The sequence below is a fragment of the Hippichthys cyanospilos genome, chromosome 3 (genome assembly GCF_059441005.1).
Source record: "Hippichthys cyanospilos isolate Australia breed blue-spotted pipefish chromosome 3, RoL_Hcya_1.0, whole genome shotgun sequence".
Taxonomy (NCBI): Eukaryota; Metazoa; Chordata; class Actinopteri; order Syngnathiformes; family Syngnathidae; genus Hippichthys; species Hippichthys cyanospilos.
This window is the reverse complement of record NC_142371.1, coordinates 18,032,909-18,054,119: the sequence shown is the minus strand read 5'-3', so window position 1 is coordinate 18,054,119 and position 21,211 is coordinate 18,032,909. Positions and strand designations below refer to the sequence as shown.

General features: G+C 40.8%; 1 protein-coding gene and 1 non-coding gene across 5 annotated transcripts in view; both read left to right on the top strand.

Annotated features, from left to right (window-relative positions):
- Positions 1-21,211, top strand: part of pou2f2b (POU class 2 homeobox 2b) — a 54,697-nt gene that overhangs the window by 20,114 nt on the left and 13,372 nt on the right. For 3 of the 4 annotated variants that reach the window (XR_015865014.1, XM_088409767.1, XM_088409771.1), the window contains 3 exons: positions 17,317-17,382; positions 18,348-18,382; positions 19,602-19,658. Coding sequence is in view for 3 of the 4 variants with exons in the window: in XM_088409767.1 (XP_088265893.1) it covers positions 17,317-17,382; positions 18,348-18,382; positions 19,602-19,658 (158 nt within the window). In the remaining variant the exon portion in view is untranslated. Of the gene's footprint in view, positions 1-13,102; positions 13,141-17,316; positions 17,383-18,347; positions 18,383-19,601; positions 19,659-21,211 lie in introns of those variants that run through there. The other variant, XM_088409770.1, reaches the window with a different exon arrangement.
- Positions 21,066-21,138, top strand: trnar-ccu (transfer RNA arginine (anticodon CCU)). The gene has a single exon. It is a non-coding gene; the product is annotated as a tRNA-Arg (tRNA).

Sequence of the window (21,211 nt, the reverse complement as noted above, 5' to 3'; positions counted from 1 at the left end):
GCCGATTGCACTGTGAATTCATATTGTGGCTGTACATGTGTAATCCTGTGTGTTTAATAATGCATCCAGCCCACAAGGGCCTGCAGGTATTGTGTGCGTGTATGTGTGTGTGTATATGTGTGTGTGCGGGTTAGTCTCTGATGTATACTCTATCACTGAGCCAATCTGGAGCTGCAAGTTAAACCGCACAAGCAATATCATTGCTGATATATATATAAAGAAAAAAGAGCCTTATGTGTATGTGTGTGTATACGTTCGGTGTTTACACAAATACCTCATATCCATTCACATCTGCAGCAAGTGATGGGCTTCTGTGTTTGGTCTTTTCCACAAGGGGAGTAAGTGAGATGGAAACAGCCCAGCACTTATCAGCCGCGATGTCGCTCACAATGGAATGATTTGCTCTCGTATGAGAAAACGGGCGGGAGGGCAACTGCCAATCATTTCGCTTTGAACTCAAAGGCAGACGGAGCTTTCTTTTTCTTTTTTTTTTTCCGTTGTTGTCACGGTAGCCTCTTTCACACCGAGACCTCGCAAAATTGGCAATTGGTAATAGAAGACCCGGCGTTATCCACTTGTGCCTCTTTTACAGATTCATACGTCTCGCCCAAGGTGGAAAATTGTCCGGTTGAGTTTGTCCCTCACGTTCCTTGTTGGCGCCGTTTACACACAACAACAACACCGGGGCGAGGAAAAGGCGCAATTGTGTCATCTCGAGCCTCTTCCGCACAGAAAATCTGCAAAATTGCCATAACCGAAGATACTGCATTTATGTCTTAGCCTCTTTTTTCCACAACTGTTTTCACAGTAAGACCACATATCGCACTCCGGCACAGAAAGAAACTACAGGTAAAAAAAACACCTTTTTGAACCAATACACAGAGCAGCAAAAGAGACCAAAAGTGGAGTAAATTTACCTGGCAATTTTCAGCTTTCTGAGACTGTATCTATCTTTAACTTCAGGCATGCCCAATTGATAATCCATATCTGGATTAAAGGCACAATTGGCTAGATTAGGGTGACCAGACGTCCCAAATCAACCGGGAAAATCTCAATTTTCGGACTAGTTCCTTGAGTACCGACGGATGTTGCCAACCTATTGTTTTATTGGGATTTTACTAGCGTCCTGACATTGTTTGTTTTTTGTTTTGTCAATAATTCCAGTTGTGTAATGAAGAACGTTGAAAACTGCAATTTATTTTTGGTCAAAGCAAAAATATCGTCGTCAAAATTGGGAGAAAAGGACTGACCCTAGCTCTTAACTTTGAAATATCTTCAGCATATTTTCATTTCAACTTTTCACATTTCCTTTTTATATTTTTTAATTTTAGACTTTGTAGCAAAATTCTAACAAAAAGAGCAGGATCATCCGCATGTCTAAATAAGTTCCAAATTAAAACGTTCTGGTTCAGCGAAATCTCTTATAAAGGTAACTGAGAATTGAAATAAATACATTTGTAACGTTGAAGCAGTTTGAAATTGGTTTATTGTCAGTGAAATATACCGGCTACTGCTTATATCGTATGGCCCACATACTCCTAAGTGCAAGAAATTATGGCTTTCACAGGCGATATAAAAGAGGCTTGTGGTATGTTGGTGACAGTGCGTTATCTGGGGACTTTTTTCAAATAGAAATCCTGCAAAATTGCAGTAACGGATGATACCCCATTTATCCGCCGTTGCCTTTTATCCAGCAAAGCAGAATACGTAAAGAGACCACAGATAACAAACATTATCCCCTTTTACACAGCTAAAGCCGTCATTGCTCCGCTGTTTTCCTTCTCTGGGCCGTTTATGGCAAACAGCGGAAAACTGGGGCAAAGGTCAAGCAATTGGTATTCTCTTTAATGAGGTAGTAAAGTAGCCTCTCAGAGGCATTAATAAAAGATCAAGCATTTTTAGCTACCTTCTGACGTTCACTTAGTATTGTGGGATATTTTTTTCCTGAACCTTGGAATTTGGAAGAAATCATTTCAACAAACTTTCGATTTATCAAAATAATCGTGTAAAATATTAAGATAAATATTTGATAATTTTTCGTGCACAATTAATACCTTTGAAAACCCATTGCTGCCGACTCAAAATGAGATCATCGGTGCTCGAGAAGTGACCGAGCACGGCTCATCTTTTGCTCGTTTCACGTTAGCAAGCCGAACCGTGATTGATTGATCGTTACCTGAACCTTCAGCACGTGTGATGTCATTTTCAGTTGACAGCAAATTCAAAAACGTCAGAATGTGAGTCTATTCTAATACTAGTGCCTCATTATCACTTCCCTGGTTTTTTAAAATCAAATTGTAAACAAAAACCACACAATATATTGTTTTATTGATAAATTGATTCCAAATTGGAGCATATATAGCGCATCAAAATTGCAAATGAGGTGTTATAAAAATGCATTTGTAACTAAAATGCAGAGGTAAAAATTGAAGAATTTACATGGAGATTAAGTTATTTAATTTTTTCGTCCCCCCCAAAAAGGAATTATGTATATGAGGTGCACTGTATTATGCGGCGCACTGTCAGCTTTTGAGATGATTGAAGGCTTTCTGTGCGTCTTATAGTGCGGAAAATACAATACATCTTAAGCTACATACAATTTGACGGTATAAAAACAAGTAGGTGAGTGCTTGTGATAGCGTTTAGGCCAACAGAGAACGGCCGAGCGCCCGTCGCCGCCCTATTCTCGCCTGGCTCTGTTACTCCGAGACTACTTCTGAAGGCAGAAAATTGCCAATGGGAAGAAATTGCTAGTCGGAAGTGAGGTGGAAAATACCGCCTTGTCGAGCCCGTCTCATGTTTGTCGGCGATAGTGTGTTATCTGTGTGATTGCCCGCATAGCACGTGTGTGTTTGTTTAAGAGACTAAGGTTTACCCATGGACTCGAAGCGGCGAGCGGCAGAATGGACAGTGGGGGTGACGGGGTAGGGTTATTGTCCTTCTCTTCCGGCGTAAGGTTTGGGAGGGGTCGCACGGGAGACAGCGGGGATCCTCTTCCCCCGGCGCCCCTCTTGGGAGTTGAACCGTCAACCATCTAACCTTTCTCTAGCCCTCTGGTCATGGACTTGAACCCCGTCGTCCCCCCCTCCTTCTCTCTTTCTGATGGACAATCTGTTCTCCTCCCCTGCTGCAGTGCTGTGCATGCCATTAACGGATAAACAGCCCCAGTTTGTGTTTGTGCGCGCGCGTGTGTGTGTGTCCACGCATTAGTCGAGTGTTTGGTCAGTTGGCTTTGGCGTGGGGTCACGGCCCCGCCCCCTGTTCGTGAAACGCTCCTCAAACGGAAACCGAAGCTCTTGAAATTGATGAATTTAAAAACTGGACTTACACTCAGTGGTTCAAATCACGCAAACAATTTTTTAGCATACAACATCAGGAAGAAGTCAAGCTAATCGATGTTCATGCTATGCAATACAGTAACATGCTTCCATTTTAAAAATGGCGCACTTTTATTTTGAGTAGATCCCATTTCTTCAGCAGCACTAGGTTGCCCTGAAATCAAGTTCACTAGCTAGTTAAGAATGCTTAAAAAAATATATATTATACTATGGATGCCTGTTCCCAGTGATAAGCTGTGGTTCAAATGTTAGCAACTAGGCGGCACCAGGTGCTATCAGGGTTAGCGGCTCAAACTTTACTGCCCTATACAGATTGGAAAGAGCTCTTTGTTTGCTTTATAGCGGCAATTTGATTCATTGAATTGACTTAACTGACACAGTATCCGTTCCTGCTGATCACTTTTGAACAAAGCGGCCTTTGTCAAGTGCGCTGTTTTAGCCAGCAAAAATCACAACTGCACTTTCGATGTCACTGTTTCACAGACTAAATGGCAAATAAACATAAAATACATAGAAATAAATATCTAAAAGTGAAACGATTAAATGTTATTTATTGGAAATGTGTTTTATTGCCTTCTGTATTCATAATCATATTCTGACCAAGCAAATATATACTTTTGTTTTTATCCGAATACCCAGTTATTCAATTAGAATTTTAACTCGAACGTGTAAATACTAAAAATTGTGATATCTGCAATCTCAGTTGTGTGTGTTAAAATGAGTGTAAAATGCAAAGTCTAGGAAAATCACAAACTAACAGTTCAGGTTGTCCGCCATTTTGTTTTGAAGGCGCCATTTTTTTTTCTTCGGGTCTCCTCGGGAATACCAGAATGGCCACCAACGTGAAAACGGCTTGACTTGTCACAAGTGGCGTTTAATTGCTGCGAAGGTGTTTTCATTGCGAGAAGTGTGCGCACATTTGTAACCTTGAGTGTGCAAGAGGAGTTTATTCACCTCTCCAGGTTCAACTCAAGGCGTTTTAAAAGGCATCTTTCCCCCCTCCTTTATTCCTCTCATTCCTTGTTTGTGTGTTGCGGCTTATCAGATCCCAGCTCCTCACTCGGAGCGAGAATCCAGACATCCTCCTCTCTCTCTTTCTTTCTCTCTCTCGTAACCTTTGAGAATAAGAGCAATGAATTAGAATTTCTGAGCGAGCGAATGGAGGGAGGAGTGTTCGTGTGTGCGCGCGCGCACGCGCGGAGGGGGCGGGTTGGCTTTTGTTGCGAGACTCTCCGTCGTTGCAGAAGGCCTCGTTCAGCGCGTCCCGCGGCCTCCCCCCTACGCGGGGCCCCGATCGATACAAACTCGGAGCAATAAAGCTTTCCCCCTGTCATCTCTGCAGAATACAAAGCAGAATAGAGGGGGAGAGAGAAAGAGAGAGAGAGAGAGAGGTGAAAAGCTGTTCCGCTAGCCAGACCAATTTCCTAACCCTCCTCCTCCTCCTCTTCCTCCACCACAATCACCAGCAGCACCTCCATCACCCCCTTCTCACCTCCTTCTTGCACCCCCCCCAAAAAAAAAAAACCCTACACTGTATAGCTAGCTGCATGACTTCTATCTCTCTATAATGAATGCAGCATGAATAAAGTATACATTCCCTAGTGCCCCAACTATGTGAGAGGAAAAGTATCATGTGATAGGGAGGAAAGTATGAAAAGGGGAGAGGGGGTTGGGGGGGTGGACCAGGCGCAAGATGCATGTGGCGATACAGGTGCCAGAATATTGATGAGGCTGCAGCGGCGACGAGGTGAGCGGGTCAAAGCCAAATCCCAGGAATGGAGGGCCAATTAGTGTAATTGTAATCGGGATTCAAAGCGGGCCGCGCACAAATGGGGCCCCGGCGTGTCTGTGTGCGCACGCGTGTCGCTCGACACGCCGCGTTGATTGCGCCGGCTGCGAATTTGCAGCCTTCCATTCTTCCGCGCTTGAATGACAGCGCAGGAGTCCGCCTGCCAATCAACTATTGTGTCGGTGCCAATTTCGGAATATTTCCGAGCGTTCACCTCCACGACGCGTCCGACATCCTTGTGCGTTCCTTCCTATATAGTTCTTTCACTCCCCCGCTCCACCCCATCCTAGTCTTTCATTCACTTCTTTATCAGAAGACCGCAAATCCTTCACCCATTCTCCTCTTTATTTTTAAGCATTGAGTACACCTGTACTGTCTCAGGAGAGTCAATATGAGATCTCTCATATGCAATGCTCAGTTTAAGGAAGTGATTCTCAAATGAGGTTTGCATACGTACCCCTCGGGTACATGAAGGCACTTAAAGTGGGTGTGAGATTTTTAACCGGGTTTCTGCTGTGTTCAGCAAATCTAATTATACTAATTCAATCCCAAAAACATGTTTATATTTTCTGTTTGTTTAGCGAGATGAGTATCTAATTGATTACATATAAGAGCTCAGGTAATCAATTGCATCACAAGTGTAACGTGATGCGTTTTCACAAAATCAGGATTATGTCTCAGAAAATTGAGATAATAATGATAATTCTACACTTAAATCCCTTTTGAGTGATATGCAGTACATGACGTTAACTCAAAAATTGCACATCATCTACTAATCCCTTATTTTCCATACACTTGATACACTTCGATGACAATTTGAACCCATTTCGCCTTTGGGAAATGAAAGTCCAGACCTTATGGAGATTATTTTTGTAGAAATCCCAAACACACACACATACAAACACACATATATATTAACAATATTAACAAAAACATGAACTTGCTAAACTTAGAATCAAGCGCCATGAAGATCCCAAATGGTTTTTGAATGATACTTCATTAGTAGTCAAGAATCGGTGTAATAATAATAATAGTAAGTAATTATTATTTAATTTAAAACATGCTTCATGTCTGTGGGATGACCCTGGGGGGAAAAAAAAGTTTTTTTTTTTTTTTTTCCCATTGCCTTGGTGAATTTCCAGAGTCCATTTGGAAGTTCCGGTGAAGGTCCTTGTCCTGCAGTCACAAAGCGGATGTTCTCCGCGTATTTTTGCGTCCTTCCCACCACCGCCTCACCCCTCTCCTCCCTCCATCCGTCTCCGGGCGTCCCCTTCTTTCCGGGCCGTCCCGTCTCACTTTCAACATTGTCCCCTCTTGCTTTTTCATCATCATAGGCTCATTTTGTCAAGTCGGTGTCTCCCTCTCATCCCTCACCCTTCCTCCCTGCCTCCCCCCCCTGCCCCCACCCAGCCTCCACCCTACCGGCTCCCCGGGGAGGTCAGTAATAATGGTAGTGATGGAGTGAGAGAGGGAGGTGCGATTATTGTCTTGTCGGGAGTCAGAAGAATCGATCGGCCCAGAAATATGAGGCGCGAGAAAGAGCCGCTGTGTCAGATACAATAACCACCCACTCCCGGGGGCTTACACACACACAATGAGAACACGTTTATTTGTGGAGATGTTGCAGACGCGCATTGGTTGGAGTCTTCTTCTTTTTTCTTTCATTAACAAGACGCGCTCGCATCCCTATTCTGCCGTAGCGCCGGGCCCATCATCTGCATGCTTTGATCGGAGATAAACCTGGAGATGCGCGCCGATCGTTCCTCATGCACAGATAAAGGGCAAGGCGTGGAAAATGGCTCGCGCACCTTTCACTCGCTATAAACAGACACACGCACACACACACACACACACACACACACGGAGCAAAAGCGTGCACGCTCACACTGAGACCTTTCACTGCTGTTGCCTGGCAACGTGGCCGAATGTCCAATCGGAGGCGAGAAGAGTGGCCGCTGATGTCACAGCTACTGCTGACCAACACGACTGAGCAGGGAGAAGGAGGAGAAGAGAAAGTTTGAATGAGAGGAAGAAAAGGGCAAGGTCGCTCACATGCGCGCACGAAAAAAAAAAAGTAGGATGATGATGATGGTAGTGATGATGATGTTGGCTGGCAAGGTGAAAGATGGCATGCTTGGCCAAAAAAAAAAAAACCCAACAAAAACACAGCAGCTCCCAGAAGCCCAATTTTCACTCTTTTTAGATGTTCCCATCAGGGGCCACTTTAGGCCAAGTCCATACATTCAGGGCCTGGATTTGTCACATCCTCCTGAGAGCAAGCCTATTCATTTGTGTCCTCTCTAGTGGACATTGGTTTTTCGTCTACATCTTTTGACTCATCCTAGCTAAGTCCTAGTGCGCTTAGTTGAGGACATCCTGGTCCTTCTGATTGTGTCTTCCGTGTTTAGGTGGGATGCGATTCACTTTTTTGTCTTGCTGAAACAAAATGGACACATCAACACAACTCATTCTCAGGGAAATATATAGATATTTATAGCCATCCGTCCATTTTCTTTAACCGCTTATCCTCTCTCTGGTCGCTGGCTTGCCGATGCCTTTCTCAGCCGTCTTTAGACAGCGGGCAGGGGACACCCTGAATTGGTTGCCAGCCAATCGCAGGGCGCACAGGGAGACCGGTCTGGGTCCTCGTTTTCCGGTTCTATGATTTGTCTAGGTTGGTTTATCACTGCCAGCATACGTACTGTACATAATACGTAATGTTCGATGAATGGTTTATTGATGCCAACCAACGCATGTAGTGTACGTGATTGCATTTTTTCTCAAATATTTAGTTTATTGCTGCCAGGGTAGCTGTCATCGTGTCAATTGGAAATTCAGAGCAGAGCGCTTACCAAATCATTTTGACAGATTTTTGGACTCAGTGCACACACAAGGCGCACGGGATTATAGGGCGCTATAGAAGAGAAGATTTATTTATTTAATTATTTATTGATTTAAGATTTATTGATTATTTTCACCTTTTAGTATGGAAAATACGGTAATTTTATGCCAGAGGTATGCCGGGTTGCCGGTGGAAGTTTGAACACGGGCCACATTTGGCTCCTGGGCCTGACTTTGGACATGCCCGGTGAAATTGAACGTCAGAGGCCGAGTCATGCCTTTTGATTTTTTTTTTTTTCTCAACCTCGGCGCCGTGCGCCTTGGGAAAACGGCAACACGGCATTCGGGAGAAGGTGTTCGGACGGGGTAGGCGTAGGTGAGATGTTTACGTTCCGGCAAGCTCAACTCCCGGCCGTTTCTAATCCCGCCGCGACGCCCTCCGCCACCCGCCGCAAAAACAGCGCTCTGGATTTTTAATCTCTCACCTTTGCAGTCTTGCGACTCTGACGTCGCGGAGGACTTGGCGGCTCCATCAGCGGGCCGCCCCAAGAGCGGGAATGTGATGGATTAGATGAATTAGAGGCCGCGCGCGTGTGTGTGTGTCGCGTGTGGAAGTAGTAGTGCGAGAGGGCCGCTCGCCGTGGGCCCGACAATGAGCCATTACGCGCACATCCTCCACCTCGCTTTTCTTCTTGTGTCCATCGTCACCTTGGCTTCCATCACCGCTTCACCTCCCCTCCTTCTTTTTCCTCTTGTGCGGATCCTCCCTGTGACAGTGTCGTGATTGATGGCGCCGGAGAGGCCCTCAGCCTCCCCCATCCTCCTCCCTGGGGTCGCGCTATCACATTGTGCCACCGCGCACGCCAGCGCCACGTCGTATCAACACATCTCTCGGCCATCGCTAGGACACATCTTAATAGTGTTGGAAAAATTAAGGCCATCCAAATCCAGCCTCCTCCTGCGAGGAGCGTTCCAAATTTACCAAGAAACAGGGCGTTCTATTTTTTTATTTTTAATGTGATCAACCTCTTCTCATGCGTTGTCAATGATCAAAGAACTCCCAGGTTACGGAACTTCCGTGTTCCACGTCATTTTCTTCTCTTTTCCAAAATATCTTGACTCACACAAAACATTCCAGCTACGAATTGTTTTCCACACAATAAAAAAAATCCAAATTTTCACAGAAAATGCCTTCCTTCAAAATTCTTTTCATCATTTTCACATCCTTCCATTTCATTCCATATTATTCAACAGAGAATGCAATGATTGATTGATCACTAATGACGATCAAATTAATTGAGAATATTTTTTATCATTTTAACAGGAAACATCCTAACTAAAAATTTCAGTAAAATTCTTACATTTTATGATGTAGTTTTCTTATTTCCCTCGTTGAAAGTTGCATGTATAATTAGCAAATTAATTGATAACCATTTTGGTTACTTTGACATAAAACATTCCAACTGTGAAATAATTTTCGCACTCAAAAATTCCATCTTCACGGTAAAATGAACACATTGAAGCTATATTTTCCACAATTCCCCTTTTCAAAATTGCATTCATTATATCCTTCAGTTGCAAGAACAAATGGGCAACTAATCGATGATCAAATTAATCAAAAATCATTTTTGACCGGCAAAAATCATTTTGATATCAATTAAAAAAAAATGTCCAAATACTTTGAATTTAAGTGTGAATTTTAGTTTTCCGTAAAAGCAGATTTATTACATCAGTGATGAATCACTTAGGAAAAACACAACATTTTTGTTCTTTTTTAAAAAATGACAGACCAAACCAGTCCCTGGGGCTGTCGCTTTTGAATATTTTTTTATAATCCCTTATTCTATCAGTTGTTCTGTCAATAAGTGAATAATCGGATGCAATTTTATTTTCCATAAAAGTACATCAAAAATGTTCTTGATTTCTGTTTATTTACCAATTATTGGTCTTCACTTGGCATTGTAAAATGATTCAAAAACAATCAAATGAGCTGGATTGATGTTGATAACAGAAACCATTTTAAACAATGGCTCTCAACGATAACTCGATGATGAAACTAGTTAGATAGATAATCCATAAATGGGCGTTTGTTAGTGTTATTCCCTCAATTCAAACCGTAATCGAAAGGTCTACATGTAGATTTGTATTTTTCGGCCATCTTTGCCCAGCTCTACTCTGTCTTGTCTGCTGACCATGCATCAGTTGAGAGCAGTCTCATCTTAAGTGGCCTGGCCGTGGTGTTGCTAGGTCTGGTCTCTATGGTAACCAAGACTGAGACCTCCCCCCCGAGGGCAGAAAGACCCTCCGTGGCCGTGAACTCTACACACCAGGCGTCCGTTCGCTACCGCTTTCTTTTAACTGCGGATACCCGTGCCCATTTGCACACAACATGGACACACACACACACACTTTGCTTGTTATGAGGATAAATTGGACTCTGGACAAAGGTCACGGCCAAAGGCAGAGCTGCCCTGACAACCTTTAACCCCTGGATGCTCCCCCACGCCCGTCTGTCGGTGTCGTCAAACAGGCGCTCACCAAGCGCGGGCGGGTCACGTACGATCCCGCAAACGCATCTGCTGCCCAATCGCTGGAAATCACGCTTACCATCAATCTTTAGCATGTTGACAATACCCCTTTTACCATATTAGCGACCAATCAGAAAAACTGAAAAATAAAATCACCGTTCTGCTCTTTCGGAAAATGTCATTGCCGTCGACGGGGCTTTCACTATCAAATATTTTTACAGGCGATTATTCTATCGATTATTTTGTCGACATTCAGGTGTATTACAAAATCGTTTTCTGTAATTAGCGAGAGCGGGAAAAAAAAAACAGCAAACTCACCAAACTTTTTGAAACCGATCGTTACTGATCGACTGGTTATTGTTTTCCCAAGTAAATTGGTTGCAAATATCTTGTTTTGATAATCAGTCTGCTTTCATCAAAGATTACAGAAATCTGAGAAACATTACTGCTAAGAATTTGAAGTTAATAATGACTTAACTATCATTATAGTTGTTGATTCATTTGATAATCAATTACTTGTTAAGTAATCGATAATCCCATACGTGTTGATAATCTTTTACTTATTTAATATTTGTAAAAAATTAAAATTAAAAAGGCCTTCAAATTACTGTATATGACTGTTCAATTACTGGGTGTATTATTGAAAAATGATCCATTTGCTGCATATTTTTATTAAAAATGTTAAATACCAACATGTGTGGTTAGAACTAATAATTTAGATTAACAAAATGCCCCCCTAAAATATATCACGTAATGTTGACTTATCTATTGCAATATAGCAGTTTCTTAAAATTTCATTAAATTAATGGCAATTTCCTGTTCTTCTAATTTGTAATTTCTTGTTCATAATCATAAAACCGCTCCCAGTACTCGTATGTTTATTACCTGTGGGGAATATGAATGAGCAGAATTCTCGTTTGATGGATTATTATTATGGTCATGTAAAAAAGTTCCCAAAATCTTGTTGCTGATTTGTTTAATGTAATTTGAACTGTAAACATTAAAGCATTAAAGCTAGGGCATTAAAAATACTGGATTACATAGCGACAATGTTTAACGGCCAGATTAGTTATAGATTTAAACCAAAAATAATGTGAATTTTGTTACTTTGAAATATCCGTGAGAGGTCGTTGGCTTTCATCGATTTGCAGCGCAACAGTGCTACCTAGTGGCCACTTTAACTTTCTATCGCAGTGCCGTTTCCAATTTTCTTCCGTCCATTTTCTAATGCGCTTGTCCTCGATTTGGGTCATGGTCATTGACAACTTAGGGTCCTCAGCGAGAATTTTTCGAAACAAAAGAACAAGTGAAAACCACGTAGGAAGGACAAATCAAATGTCACTTGGACGCACTCACATTTTGATATTTTGCTTGAGTTAACATGCCATTCTTTACAGATGCAGATATTTGCTTTTATATATGACGTTATTATTAAAATACGTGTCGATTAATTTGATCATTGTTTAGTAGTCAATTCGATTCGTCAGCTCCAGTTTGAAATCGATCAATTCTCGGCCATCAGATTGTTTTAAAATGGCCGTTTCCGCTGTTTGCCATAATGCTAAACATCTGAGGATTTCGGTCATTTGAAGTTAAACAACGACTCGGTTATTAAAATAGTCGTCGAATAATTTGATAATCGATTACTTGACTGTTCATTTTGACAGCTCCAGTTTTAAAGCAATCTACCATCGGCCATCAGATTCTTTTTAAAAGACCGATGCTTAACATAATGCCGAATATCAGAGGATTTTGATAACGTCGAGTTAAACAATGACTCGTCCTTAAAATAGTTGTCGATTAATTTGACAGTCAATTAGTTATCGATTAATTTTGACGGCTCTAGTTTTATAGTGATCTATTATCAGCCGTCGGATTATGCCTATATTTGCCATAACGCCAAATATCAGACAATAATTCGTATATTCTCTCTGTGAAAATGTCATCGTTTATCGCTCTCTCTGAAACATGGCTGCCTTGATAAACTGGTTAACTAGCTCACTTATTTTTTTCATTAATATTTCTGCTTGGGAAGGAAAAAAAAAAAACCTCCCCCAGACTAAATCTGTTTTTAGCAGCTGTGGGTGTCTTTTTTTTGTTTGTTTTTTTCCTCTTACCCCTCAACGCCTCATGAAATTTCCATCCTATTTTGAGGGTTACTACGGGCGCACCTGATGCATGGTCAGCCCTGCATCCAGCGCATATACAGTAGACGCGGTGGTTGATGCGTTTGCTTACAGTGACTCTTTCCTTCCAGCGGGCACTTTCCAGCTGCGCCGTCACTTTCCACCCCGAGACGCCCTCGCGACGTTTTGGGGTCCCGCCCACTGTGTCACATCACATCCTCAACTCTCTTTTTCTTTCTTCTCTTGTGTCGCGGGCATCCTGCCTTCCTCGTGGCTTACCTTTGGGCCCACTTCCCTCTCTTTTTGACCCTCACTTCCTGTCGCGGTGCAGGATGTGGTGGTGGAGGAGGCGGGGCTTAGTAAGAGAGAGAGAGAGAGAGAGAAAGAGTGACTGTCTTTTTTTGGCGCGTGTGCTATACTGAGTTGTTTACATGCGCACATTGTTACAGTGACTTGGATGAGTGAGGCGGCAGCAATTGCAAAAAGCAAGGACTCCTTCTCCAGCATGTGGTTGCCGGGTGAGTGCGCGCTACTTTATTTGCCCACCAATTACGCGCCGGTATTGCGCGTGCGGAATTGGAGCGCGAGGGGTGGAGTCGAGGCGGACAGAAAAGGTCAGTGTGGAGAGTGGAACTCACCTTGCACTTTTTCTATTCGGGTCAAATTTAGAGCTGCCGCTATTGAATGTTTTTACAATTGGATTACGCCGATTAATCAAATAATCGAAACAAATTTTATTTTGTATTGAAAACGAGTAATGTCCCGATCACATCATTTTATTTTGGCAATTTGTGTGTGTGTGTGTGTATAGCAGCGGTATACTGTTTTTTTCTTTGCCTATTATTGGGTTTATTTTGCTTCTGTTTAGTGATTATAAAAAAAAAAAAAAATTGTTAAACAACAATTAACCAATGTCACGCGATCAATGTTGTGCTCACCAACAGGTTGATTCAATTACTGGTTTTGGTCATTGTTTTCAAAATAAAAGCAGTCTGCAAATATCCTAATTTGATTAAGCATCAAAGATAATCGATCTATTCTGAACGATTACTGTCGAGAGTTTGAAATCACAGCTTTTGAACAATCTTAAGTCAAACAATGGCTCTGAACGATTATTCGGCTATTTCGCCGATTCATCGGATGGAATTTTACCCGGCATTAAAGTACTCTTAAAAACATATTTTCTCTATTGCTATTCATTTGCCGGTTATTGATGTTTACTTGGTATTTTTGGAGATTAAACAAAAAACAGCTAAACAACAATTAAACAATGCCTCACCAGAGGGATTGATGTTCTCATTGTTTTCAAAATGACCAACGAAGAGTTATGTAGCTTATACTTTTTCCTCATTTGTGGCACCAGCTGATGTCCTGGTCGAATGTTGTCATATTATTCTGCTGTACTGTAAATAACCTTGTTGTGATGGTCAGACGGAGGTCAAGAGAGCTTGTTAGTCCACCCGGCCAATTACCTTTGAAATGTGTCCTTTCTCCCCCCTCAGTGGCGTTTTCATGTTATTAATATTTCTCCGTATGAGCTGGATAAATTGCCCCCCCCCCCACGGCGATGCTACAAATAGACGCGTCGCAAACTAAAAATTCAGCAGACTTAAAAGATGGATCTTACAAACTTGCTCCGCTGAAGCCGCAATTGAAAGCCACTGAGTTGTGTTTACTTTCATTGCGCAGGTGTTATCTACAATAAATGTATATTATCTTCAAGTATTTGACTGCTAATTGGCTGGGGAGAAATCACATGGTTGTACGCATTTTGGGAGTTACCAAACGTGTTTTTTTTTTTTTTAACACTTATTAACTAAACATAAAATGAAGTGAATGTCACTCATTTGTGGTTTGTAATTGATTCATTTAAGTACTAAATTACTGAAGTAATCAATTATTTTAAGGTAATTGATTAGGGACAAAAGGACCAAAGTAATTGAATGCTTTATCACTTGATTTTCACCAAAGTACTTAAAGAGTTAAAGAAACTGATTTAAGTAATCAACTTCAGGAACTTGCAGTTACTCAAGATACTTAAGTAATTGATTACATTAGTGCTTAATTCTTTTAGTCCCAGCGTCTTTTTGCCAAACACCTGAAAATTTTAGCAAAGGTTTAACGCAACAACTAAATTAATCAACTTCAAGAACTTTCAAAAAATGTAGGTACTTAAGTACTAAAGTAATGAATTACATTCGTGCTTAATTCAGTTAGCATCAGCCATTTTTAGACCTTGAAATTTTTGGAAATTAACTGAGTATTTGGGATTGAATTTCTGGACACTACAAAATGTATAAAAAATGCCTCTGCATTTGAATGACTTCATAAAGCTTGCATCAAAATCAAATTCCACATCCCAATTCTTTTTGAGTACAAATCTCAAAAGTGAGATAAATAAATGAACTTTCGACAAGTGGACTGGCGGTACAATCGACTGTAAGACGATGTAGCGGCCCAATGGAGTGCAGGGGACACTACATCAAGATGCTTTGCTCTTCTCTCACTTCCCCATCTTACTTCCCCATTAGAATTTTAGTAGTGTGTATTACTTACCGGTAACATTAGCATGTTCAAACATCCCAGCATGCAGAAAGGGCTTACATGAGTCGCCTTTTTACATCATCTCGGAAGAAATACTTTCAAATGAGTGACCGACGCTGACTAAAGCTAGCATGTGCTACTATGGATGACGTCTCAGCATTTTATGCTGTATAATCCACCGTCATATTTTTATGATGCAACGCGGGCACTTAAACGTTAAAAATATTCCCCCCCCCCTGCGGCCGAAACGCTTCAAGAAACTTATGACCGCGGCGCGGAGAAATGCAATCATTTCGGTGAACATGATGGTTTGCCATGACAGCTAACCAATGGAAAGCTAGGCTAAATAAATAAATGAATGAATAAAATAAAAATAACTGAACAGGATTAAATCGTCGGTGCTCCTCTGAGTACTATAATACTGAATTTCCCAAGGTAATGCGACCGCATTGTTTGAAATCATTTGCCCCAAGAGATTTACGAGCTTCACATGATGTGTTAGCATTAGCATTAAGCTAGCATGCGCTCAGCTAATCTTTGTTTTCTCTAGTCCTTGTGCGGTATTTTGTTCAATCTTTTGATCTTTACCTAAGGCATTTCACATCAAAGGACAGCATGAAAAGAAGGCACTAGGGAGCTGAAATTTCACCCATATGGTCCACCAGGAGTGTGCCAGCCCTTTGCTAAAATGCTGCAAGAATGATGAAAAAAATGGCCCAAAAATGATCTAAATAATGCGCAAGCATGAAATCTCTTTTTCCCTCACATCCCTGTTCATAAAAATTGTATGAAAAACATTGAAGCAAATAAAAACAAAACAAAAAAACATGACTCCCATTATCGCTACAGTAAATATATTTTTTTTCTCAAAATTGCAAAATAACTCCTCTCAAACTTCCAATATAGTGTATCTTTGTTTTGTTTGCAAACAGAAATAAAAATGCCACAAATCCCAATTACAAAGTCTTACAAAGTAGCAGAAATTTTGAAGTTGTTCCTCAAGTTATCAGCTTTAACTTGATATTTTATCGGCTGTCAGATTTTTAAAAAAAGGCTAAATATCAGCTCCAATAATTGATCTATCCCAAGTATATGATAGAAGGAAAATTAGAGTGCTTCCTTGACTCAAATGCCCACACAAAAAAACTCGTCAAATAATTTTTCCATCACAAAATTTCAACCACAAAATTTTAGGGGTTCTGTGAGAGTTTAACAGAGTTTCTGCAGCTATCAACAAATTAAATTTGAAAACTTTTTAATGCCAAGACAGGAAAAATATGTGTTTTTCCTTTTCAAATTAAGGACAAATAATTTGGAAAATGAATCAATAATCTCGCTTGATTGTGTTGTAGTGGCCCATTTGCAAAATGTTGTTTTCGTTTATTTTTTTTAAATACAGATTTGCATTGTCATTAAGCGATGCAATTTTCTGTCACACGAGCCAGAAATAAAACAGATGATGTTGCGCAACCTATCTTTGTAAAACATGCGCTGACAGATACTACTTCTAATGTCGTGCCAAAATTTAGTAATGAGACACGGCTTACACGGCACTCTTTTATTTATTTTTTTAATTTATTTTCATAATTTATTTTCATTTTATTTACTCCTGCTTAAAAAATTTTCACAGGGGTAAAAATGTTTGCTTTAGGGGAAAAAAAAGCATATGTGGGGAAAGAGCAGAGTGGGGGGTTTGGTGAGTTTATTATGCAGGTGGCATGATATAATTAGTTGGTCGTTGGGCAGATTTGCATGTTTTCACAAAAGGGAAGTCGCTAGCTGAGCGTGCGAGAGAGAGAGGGAGAGAGAGGGCTCTGAACCCTCGCTTCACTGGCGAGGAAAAAATGAGTCGAAAAAGCCCTGAATGATCGCCAAACACGTGAGCGCTCTCAATCCAGGAGGACCGCGGACGAATGAGTCGCTCGCATACAAAAATCTCCCACGCAAAATTCTCGAGCTAAATTTAGCCCGAGCCCGGCCTACTTGTTTTAATTGGAAAGTATGAATGAATGAAAGCGAGTGGGCCCTCGTGTGACAGGTTCACCCACGCTCCGTGTGTGTGTGTGTGTGAGAGAGTGGTGGTGGGGGGGGGGGCATCAATCATGAGCGCGCGTGGCCCAGAATTGAAGACGTGCGCTTGTTCCTTGCAGATACCAGGATGCCAAGGCCAGCTGAGCTCGACAAACTTGGAGCTGACTCGCCGCTGGACGCCGCAGGTAACAGCACGGCGAGCAACTTTTTTTCATCTGATTCTCTTGTCATCTTTCTGCTCTCTAAAGTTGTACTACAACATTGCTCAACTAGCAGGCTGGCCGCAAGTTACTCATGAGACGATCGTATTTAGAATCTTCACTCATTCGCTGCCATTGACGGCAAAAGGCGTCAATGAGTTTGCACAGTGCAGTTTGCCTCTCCATTAAGTCTTTTTGGGACAGCTCTTTAAAAACAAAAAAAAACAAAAATTAAAACGCTGTAAATAAACACGTGGGAATGAATGTCTGGACTCTAAAGACGTATAATTACGTCTTTGGGATTGAACGAGTGCCGGCAATTACAGACACGCCTTTACCCTCATATTTAAAAATCAAAACACTGAAAATGGCCTCGTGTCAGATTAGACATTTAACATTGTGCTTTAAAGTTAAATACAACTGAACTGTACTCAGCAAATATCTTGGATTAAAAGACGTTTAAGTCTCTGTAACCGTATGCATTGAACTGAATTCAGTGACTGTCAAATGCACCACAAAAAATAATAATAATAATTTTCAGTCACTGTGATTCCAAGTAATCTCCTGTGGCATTGGCAACCAAAGAAAATAATCATATTGACTTTGTGTAAACCTGCTCAATTGAAGCTGCAGCTATTTAAAATCAAACGCGTATGCTCCGGTTTCCTCCACTTTTTTCACCCAATGGTCTTTTTCTTTCACGCTGGAAAATTGCTAGACATCGATTGACCATGAGCGATAAAGTTAATTTTGTTTTGATTATTGTTGCCCATTTTTCTCCAAATGCACTTTGTCAACTCTTCTCGCGCTCTATTTCAATGAGCAAGTTTTCATTCAGTGCGTCGTTGTTTCTAAGATTCATTTGTCATAGTTTATTTTTTTTATTTTTTGTCTGCTTTTGTCCCAAGACTGTCCTCTGTCCTCACTGCTTTCCTTGTTTTCGCGTGCAGATTCCGAGCGCAATGGATCAGAATCGAATCATCAGGTACGTGGCCACTTCATTATTTATGTATAATCCATTTATTTGGTTATTGTTAACAGTAAAAACATGGCGAAAAAAAAACTAAATAACTACCTCGTGATTAAATGTCTGGATTTAAAAATGTGAACAATTATCATCAAATTCTGACGTTACAGATAAAGAATTGGAAGAAAAAAAAAACTAAATTTCCAGAATTATTAAAGAAAATAGAGACATTTTAAATCGCCAAATATGACACTTTTTTTTTTCACAAATTTGAAGGCCAAAATTATGGTTGCGTCCATAGACAGTAACGTTAAGATTATATTTGAGAAAGATGGATCCGTCAGCCACATATGCAGAGTTTTGACAGGCAGATGTGCATTTTTTATATCAGCCGCATTCTTACTTACAAGAGACGAGCTAGAGGGTGGACGTCAGTTGGCCGTTAGCAGCCAGGGCCTGTTGCGGCTAACAGCAGCTGAGGTTGTTACGGCATTATTTTCAATACAAGAAGCGAGCCGACTGAACCAACGTCCGAGTCCATCCTTGTCCATACACAGGAATATTACTAAAACGGAGAAAATCATGTAAACTTTGTGCACTGGTTAGAGAACACGTAAAGGTATTTCATTTGACTCGTTTATTAAATTGTGGTATTTTGGCATCGACACACACACAATTATAAACTTGATGGAACACGGATAGTGCGCAACTTCAGGTGTTTATGGTAAAATGAACTTGAGCTGCATCGCAAGGAAAAGGGAAAACAAATGCTGGGAGCCCATTCAATGTTACGATTGCGCTGCGTTCACTGACCGCTCACAATGTGGGAAATCTGAAACACGCTTAATATGAACACAAGAAAATATGAAGAGCTTCGGAATATGAGACTTATTCTGTTTTGACATTGTCGCCAAAGTGTTTTGGTGCGTCCTATACACTGTAACGTAGAAAATACCTTCATTTGACCCTAAAATTAAGGTAATGATTACTTTGAGGGTGTGCATATTTCTCTCAATTTGTATGGCACACACAGTCCCTTGCAGCAAGCCCCAATGGAAAAGGAAAAGTGCCGTGGAAAAGGCACGGACATTGTCGGCGGATTTGAATCGCCGCCCGCCGTAAATGTGATGTCCCAAAACGCGTTAAATCCCAACAAAACAAAATGATTGTCGCATTTCCTTTTATATGTTGGCTCCCCTTGGAAATGAAACATTCTGTGCTTTTTCTCTTCATCAAGGCTCAGTCAATGAAGGTCAATCCCTTTTCCCTTTCACCGAGCCTTAGCGGCAGCAAGGTAAGTGGCTTTTGTCACTCCTCGTGTTTGCTCGTCTTTTGTGTCTTAACGTCTCGCGGAAAATTGCTTGACGGCGAGCGGTAGGGAGGGCTCCCGCTTGATTCTTTTTCTGTCCCTGCCCTGAGTAAACAAGGCAGCCAGTATGGCGCTATCCCGCTTTCCCACAGCGCCAAAATCAATCCCGAAATTTGCATACGCCGTGGAAGCCATGCAAACCAGTGGGCGGGAAGAGTCCCGTCTTTTCGAGTCGGGGCGGGAACTTCACTGCCTGTTTTTGCCGGCGTAAACCATAATACACACCTCGCGAAATCAGCCTTACAAATGGCTATTTGGGAATATCTATCTATCTATCTATCTATCTATCTATCTATCTATCTATCTATCTATCTATCTATCTATCTATCTATCTATCTATCTATCTATCTATCTATCTATCTATCTATCTATCTATCTATCTATCTATCTATCTATCTATCTATCTATCTATCTATCTATCTATCTATCTATCTATCTATCTATCTATCTATCTATCTATCTATCTATCTATCTATCTATCTATCTATCTATCTATCTATCTATCTATCTATCTATCTATCTATCTATCTATCTATCTATCTATCTATCTATCTATCTATCTATCTATCTATCTATCTATCTATCTATCTATCTATCTCTATCAAGCTAGCTAGCTAGCTATATTATAGCTTTTTCTTTAGCTAGCTAGGTTTTCTATCTATCTATCTATCTATCTATCTATCTATCTATCTATCTATCTATCAAGCTAGCTAGCTAGCTAGCTAGCTATATTATAGCTTTTTCCATAGCTAGTTAGCTAGCTAGCATTTCTATCTATCTATCTATCTATCTATCTATCTATCTATCTATCTATCTATCTATCTATCTACCTACCTACCTATTTTGTTTTTTCTTGAATTCAGAAAACCATGAATAACAGGAAAAATATTCTGAAAAACACAACAAAAAAAATCTATTTACACAGGTGAATCTGAGTCTCTTATCAAAATAATATTTGGTTAAAGTAAATACTGTGAGTCGTTCATGTTTTCTTTCCAGCTCTCAATAAAATATCGGTTACGTCGTTTTGTTCCTAGCTCTCAAATGACTGGGGCCAAAAAAATATTCTAGACAACAACAAAAAAATTCCTAAAATATAAAAATAAATGAATAAAAAAACAGGATTACAAAAACAATCCACTAAACATTTCTTCCTGAAAACAGGAAAAAGAAACCAAGTATACAGTATCAACTCCCAAACTAATCTATTTGAAACCATTGAAAAAAAAAAAATCAATAATAGGAGAATGAAAAGAAATTTACAATTGGGTGGCAGCTCTGTTTGACTCGTTGTGGCAGCTTAGTTGGGACTGTCATTAGAAATGGTTCAGAGCCCCAGTGGCCTAATGGATAAGGCACTGGCCTCCTAAGCCAGGGATTGTGGGTTCGAGTCCCATCTGGGGTGGAATTTCTTTTAGGGTGATTCGGCGACACAGATCGCTTCCCAGTTCAAATCTGTCCCATTTCAAGAACATTTG